At 35.3% G+C, this 7,266-nt stretch overlaps 1 protein-coding gene across 1 annotated transcript; it reads left to right on the top strand.

Moving 5' to 3' along the window:
• The first annotated feature begins 245 nt into the window (after nucleotides 1–245).
• Nucleotides 246–4,952, top strand: LOC129802362 (glutamate receptor ionotropic, kainate 2-like). The gene is made up of 4 exons (XM_055848113.1): nucleotides 246–699; nucleotides 758–947; nucleotides 1,140–2,102; nucleotides 4,325–4,952. The coding sequence occupies exons 1-4, from the start codon at nucleotides 246–248 to the stop codon at nucleotides 4,557–4,559; spliced, it is 1,842 nt and encodes a 613-aa protein (XP_055704088.1). The 3' UTR covers nucleotides 4,560–4,952.
• The last annotated feature ends 2,314 nt before the right edge of the window (nucleotides 4,953–7,266 follow it).

The following is a 7,266-nucleotide window of genomic DNA, read 5'->3' as shown; positions in this document are numbered from 1 at the left end:
TTACTTCCAAATACAAACATTGTTGATATTGTTTCAATCCGCTCAGAGAGGTAAGAGTGTATTTGCAAAAATCACCTCATGCAATTTTGTCAATATTTTTCTAGACTTTATCATAGTTTCTCGATCTAACGTATCATTATTTGCAAATGAGAGCAATTTTGCAAATAACCACCCTTTAAACCTGCAGGGATAGTTTTCGGTATAAAAGTCTTGTAAGTCAGGGAAAAAATATAGATACAGTCAAAATGAGGTTGAATGTAGTTTCTTTATTGGTTTTCGTTCTGATTCTATGGATTGGTAGAGTAAAATGTGAAATTTCTGAACGTTTCTTGAAGGATTTTTTGTTAAATGAAAAAATACCTACAACAATTTCATTACTAAATTGTCGCCCAGAATTTTTGGTTAGAATTGCAAAAATTTCTAACCTTTCGATTATAGTGAATCCAAAAGCTTTCCTTGAACCAACGTATAGGACGAATGATATTCTCAATATCGTGGATTTAGATTGTCCTTCAGCGAGAGATATCCTTTTAGAAATTCATCACATCATATTGGCTCATCCAACACGTTGGCTCCTCTTCACAAATCTCAACGGTGCTAATGATCACAAGAAACTCCTTGAAAAAATACCTTTGAGACTTGATAGCAACGTTATCCTTGCTGAAGCAATGAATGCATCCGCAATTTCTATGAAACATGGTAAAAAAATGTATTTTCTGTTACTAATTTACTTTATATTAATCACTTCCGAGTGCAGTTTATAAGATTAAACCCACGTTGGAAGTAATATCTGAGGATTATGGCAACTGGAGTGTTTCCCATGGTATTCATGTTAGTCGTCCCGGTGTAGTATTGTTTAAGAGCCGTATGAATCTCCATAGAAATCCTCTTACAGCATCAATTGTTATTACAAACAATGATACCTTCAATCATCTCACTGATTACAGGTGAATTATCCACTAAGTATTACAATGAAGTATAAAAGATTCAATCAGTTTTGTAAAGTTAAAATTTAATTCACGTAATATTTTTTAATTTTTTTTTAAATAGTTATAAGCCCCTTGATACAAGAAACATAAAAAAAACCTCTTAATTTGAGCTTTTAAGTAGGATTTTCATGAGCAATTTCACCTTTTCAGGAACCGTCACATTGACTCCATCACAAAGGTGAATTATGTATTGACTAATTATCTTTTCGACATCGTGAACGCGACCCGAAGGTTCCGATATCAACCCGTCTGGGGCACTAAGAATAGGAGCAACGGCCACTGGGACGGAATGGTTGGCGATTTATTGGATGATAAGGCAGATTTAGGGGGAACATCATTGTTTATGACCACAGAACGTGTCCCCATTATAGATTACATTTCTATGACAGTCCCTACCCATGCAGCCTTTATCTTCCGTCCACCTCCACTTTCGTATGTCGCAAATATCTTTTACCTGCCATATCAAGACTTGGTCTGGATTTCAGCAATGATTCTCGTAGTGGTTTGTACCTTAGTCTGTTTCTTTGTATGGAAAACTAGTGTTAAAATGCAAGAAGATTATCGCCCTGACGACATCCCAAGGTTGAGCGATGTTGTCATGAATTCAATGGGAGCTATAACACAACAAGGGCAACATATGGACATTGACATTCTACCAGGTAGAATAGCTTCCTTCTTTATGTTTCTGGCTATGTTCTTTTTGTACACATCATATACAGCCAATATCGTTGCACTTCTTCAATCCACAACAAGTAGTATTTCTACTCTCAAGGATCTTCTGGAATCTAACCTAAACTTTGGAGTTGAGGATATTGTTTATAATCGCTATTATTTTAAAACTGCTACTGAACCCATCAGGAAAGCCGTATATGAGACTAAAATTGCACCACCGAACAAGAAGGACCGGTTCATGGAGAAGAGCCTGGGGGTTGCAAAGATGCGAGAGGGTCTCTTTGCCTTTCATGCCGAGGTTTCGACAGCATACAAATTGGTCGAGGAAACTTTTTATGAGCATGAAAAGTGTGGTTTAATGGAAATTGAATTTATCCAAGTAACTGATCCCTGGTATGCCATACAGAAATTTTCACCGTATAAGGAAATTTTAAAAGTAAGGTGAGTCCATACTTTACTATAGAGAATTTTGATTCATACTTAAACATTCTTTAGAAAAAAGGGCAAATAAGAACTGAAAAACGATACAAGATTTTTTTTTTATTTCCCAGTTATACTTATTTTCATAAATAAAAGGGACAGATAATCCTAACCGGCTTATGTAGGAGAGATTCTTAATGTGAGCTAACTCACACGACGTCATTCAGTTATCTTGAATCAAATTCGTGAAACTATACAATTTTTTTTATTTAAACCAAAATATCAAGGATTTGGATGGACTGACAGAAAAGTGATATATAGGTGAAATGTAGACTAGAATGTTCTCTATAATTATGCCATAGTACTTGATCTCATCGATTGATCAGAAGCCGATATAATCGAGATTGTTTGTTTTTGAACTCGTTCTTTCGCCCAGAGCGCCCCAAGTGTTCATTTGATGAACTTCAACTATATCAAAGAATTGTTGTATTTTGTGAGACTTTCCATTTAAAACCCTATTTTAAGTGTCTTATTGGAGTAGAAGCAGTCAAATTGGCATCTGATTTACTTAAGTGTGAAAAAGTAAATTTTTACACACTCAAACGGCAAAATCGGAGAGACAGCGCAGTCTGAGCGGAAAATGATGTATGGACGAAATATAGAGACAAATGTCCTCTACAATTATGTTGAAGTAATCATCAAAATCGGTTCAGCGACAGTCGAGATAATTGAGGTTATGTGATATTGAAATTGATTTTTCGATTGTGGCGCCCTATTGGGGTTATTCCTACGAAGTTCTAATGTTCTAAAAAAATGTAGCATTTAGTGAGATCTTTCGTTTAAGCTCTCACTCCTCAAAATCGGTCAAATAGAATCGGAGATATGATTTTTTGAATTTCGTGAAATTTGACCCCTCATATCTCCGGTTCTATTATAACCACAGCGCACTTACGCCACTTTTTGGAAATCTCATAGCCTAAACTAAAAAAACTCTAAAATTTGATTAACTTGCACAATGCCGTTTTTGAGAAAAATGACTTTGAATTTTGATGTATTTTGACGGTATCGCAGCGCCACCTGTGGTGACTTTTTGAACTTATATCTGAAAGTTCTCATCGAGACAAAACCAAAAACCCAAAATTTGGGTCAAAATGTTAATTAGAACCGGAGATAGAGGCCAGTCAATATTCGAACTTTGACCCCTTATAGCTCGGGTCAGGGGTTATGGATCGACTTAGGTATTTTTTTTTGTTTGATAGGTATAATGTGCGGCTACAACATACTAAAATTTCAGCATGATGCACAAGGGAATTTTTGAGTTAATTAACTTAGAAAATTGAAAATTTTTCTTTTTAATAATACCGCCCCTAGCAGTAGTTTTATGAACTTCCGATGTTAGAAGAAGAAGTGGTATTTCACAGGAGCTTTCCAAAATGTCCTCACTTTTTAAATTCTGACAATTAGAACGGGAGTTATGGCAATTTTAAGAATTTTTTTTTGTACCCTTATAGTTAGCTCGGGTCAGGGGGGTTTGCGGACTTCAGTTTGGTATTGATCGAAAGCTCCAAGACCCGGTTATAACATACTACAATTTGAGCCCGATCGATGCCATAGGGGCGAAGCTATTGAGAAAGCAATAAAAGGGAGGGTATTCAAAATGGCGGAAGGAGGGGTGGGGGGTAGGGGGTCAATGCACCAAGTTGCAATTTTCATACGATATATAACCTTTTCCGAAAACCGCAAGTCCATATCTCTTTTAGTTTAGGAGCTATTAAGCTCCAAAGAGCGGCCGGACGGACGGACGGACGGACGGACGGACGGACGAACGGGAACGGTTTTTAGCTATCTATTCGTGATCAAGAAGTGGCAAACACATTCTGGCAAAGTTTGGGACCGATCGGAGGACATGAGATTTTGTTAGGATTATAGTAGGTGAGATTGCTAAGAATCTCACCTAATATATAGCAAAATTTTATTCCATTAAAGGTACTAAGGGTTTACGTGAGTTAAAATACTGGAAAACTTCTGATTTTCTCGATTTTTTTTTTGCAATATAATAAAATTTTATTTTAGTTCAAATTCTTAATCATATAAGTATTCCTAAAAAAATCGAAAAACAAAAGGTATAGATACCTAAACAGAATAAAACTGGTATTTGTATTCATCTAATTTATCTCATATTTGCCAGATAGAAGATTCTCATTTCCAAGTTTCAAACTCACTTTGACTTTTCGCTTTTGCAGCCTATTCAAGATGCGAGAACACGGTATACAGGAACGTGAAGTAGGAAAAATATACTCAAAGAAACCCGAATGCACGTCTAAAGGGCAAAATTTTGGCAGTGTTCGTCTTATCGATTGCTATGTCATTATCATGATAATACTGACTGGTTACGGATTGTCGATTTTAGTATTTCTGCTGGAAAAGTTATTCAACATTCGTCAATGTGGAATTTCCACAACAATTTGTACACTCTAATGAAAATGTCCACAAGTTTGTGCTCTCTAAAACTTTAAATTTAGCGATATGAGGCTTTGAGATGCAATTCAATAAACCTTTCAATAAATATTTCCACACTAAATTTCAGCAAATATTAGTGAAAATTGTTCAAAATGTTGAGTGAGTTGATTGGATTAATTTCTATCTGGTTTTATTCAGAGCATATCATGAAGCTTTTTTTCACTAGAGTCGCTAGAGGTTTTAAACAGAATGTTCCAGGCAAAAAAAGTTCACGCAAATTTGTTTATCAAAATAAATGACATTTCACATGCAGAAATAGTATGAATTCTCTCGGAATATAGAACAAATTTGCAATGAGGGATATGAAAAGGGTAGTTTGGGAGATTGTTTGTGACACGAGAATGACTAATGAGAATGTAATTTATGCAATTGCAAATAAAACACAAATATCGAAAATGTATCTGTGTGAAATAATTGTTTTAATCTGTGTGAGGAGTGTGGGAAGGAACATTTACAAAATGATGAATTGTTTGTCCAATTCGTTTTTCATCACGTTCATTTTTTTCTTCTCAGACATTGTCAGAGTTAAATTCTTTAGCTAGAACTCATTCATCAATCCAAAACCACCCACAATACATTTTTCGTTGTGTTAAACAAAATTATATTCGACAAGATGCCTTATCCGTAACTTAAATGCCATTTATAATTATTTTAATAATTGATATCCATTTGTATATACAAAATGCTACGACTTCAGGGAATAAAATTAAGAAGGCATTTACAAAAATGGGGGTCTCGTGGTATAATTGGTAAAAAGGGCGGTGAAATCTCTGGGTAGACTATCAGCCTGCATTTAAACGAGGGTATTTAAAAAATGCACCCCACTGTGCTATGCACCGGCGAGTCTTGGAAAATCTCCCCTTGAGGTTTGTGTCTGAATAAAATCTCTCAGTTAGCTGTTATAATACTCCCATTTGTGTCTCGACTAAAATAGAAAGTCTAGCAGACTTTCTATTTTATTCCGAAACGTTTCAAAATTGCTTTGAGGTACGTGGTAATTTAATAGAAACCAAAGGGTTACCAAGTAAATATTAATGGATGATGAAAAGTGCGATATTTTATGCGTCAAAAGGTAGGCAATTGTCACTCAGAGAAAGCTCAGTGCGATATTTTGTGCGCCTGAGAGTAGGCAAAATGACACGGTCAGAAAGCTCAGTGAGACATTTTTATTTCGAAAGAACAGTTTCGAATCAAAAGTCCCCCCTATAAATGCCGCCTCACAGTTATGAAGTTCTTCACGGGTCAAATTTGTAAATTTTCTGAAATTTTTAAACCACTCAGCGCAGCCACAAGCTTATCTATTTTTTTTAGTCGGAAGCTGTTATATCAGATCCAGCTATAACGTACTAAAATTTAAGACAGATCCATGGTATAGGGGTTGAGTTATTGAGACAATAAAATTTGGAGATATTCCAAAATGGCGGAAGGAAGTAAGTAGGTAAAATGGGTCTTTTAACATCATCTGAAATCGCGCACTGGATAGTTGACCTTTGTCGAAAACCAATTGTCGATATTTCCGTTCCTTTTCTCCAGAAACGTTTAAATTATACTGCGTAGAAAAGGTCGGGCGGACGGTCGGAAAAATCGATTTTTAGCAGATATCACATTTATGATCTTGCTTGAAGTGTTAAAACGTAATAAAATTGATTTCATTCTGACTAAGGTGAATTTGACTTCAGACCCCAAAAGCTGAGATTGTAAGGAATCTTCAATCATAAAGCCATGATCAGAGCTACGAGGGCAATCCTAGAAGTCCCTGACCTCAGGTATAGATGGCACTTGTGGAATATTCTTAATTAATTTTTATTAAATTATTTTAATTTATTTATTAAATTTCCAAAGAAGTGTCGTATACTTTTCCCTAACCCTGGCCAGATTAGAAGCTATATTCGAAAATAAATTGATCAAAATATATCTCCGATAATCAATTAAATTCAATCATTTACAGCTTCGTTTATTTTTATTGACAATTCATCGTCATTCAATCCAGCTCAAACTTTGAACACCGAGAAAAAAAGAGGGTGCGATTAACTTTTTTCCTCATAACTTTAACACTTTTTAGGTGTAAAAATATATCAACATTTTTTAATGTTAATTTTACACCTTTTTAAGGGTAAAATTAACATGAAAAAGGGTAACTTTAACCCCCAATACACCTAAAGAGGGTAATATTTACACCGATTTTGGGTCAATAATGCAGGGTAAAATTAACATTTCCGGAATGTTATTTTAACCTTTATGGATTTCTCTCAGTGAAGGAACAGAATTTTACTCAATTTTTTGATTTAGCCTAGCTCGTGCAATACTATGCTTCAGTACTTTGTTTTTGAAAAGTCCTCGCAATCGTCTTCAGAGAATCTGGTATTAGCTGCCTCGACGATGTCTAGGAAACATTCGAGAATTTTTTAGATTCTCAAAAAGATTTTTTAGGGTCGCTTTTGTAAAACCCTATCCAGGAGTATCGTTACAGGAATTGTCAGTCAAACATTTTGTCCATCAACTTGTAGGCAATTCTAATAGAATCTTTTATCCCGACTCCTCAAATATTCTTCATGGCATGCACAAACTTAGCGCGATACGTCACATCCTACATTTTTTTTTAATTCCTCGAACTCGACTGAAGTTTTCTGAGGAAAGGCTTCCAAGTCATCCAACGAAATATGTT

This window comes from Phlebotomus papatasi, chromosome 2 (genome assembly GCF_024763615.1).
Source record: "Phlebotomus papatasi isolate M1 chromosome 2, Ppap_2.1, whole genome shotgun sequence".
Taxonomy (NCBI): Eukaryota; Metazoa; Arthropoda; class Insecta; order Diptera; family Psychodidae; genus Phlebotomus; species Phlebotomus papatasi.
The sequence above is the reverse complement of the archived record's forward strand: the minus strand, read 5'-3'. Positions and strand labels throughout refer to the sequence as shown.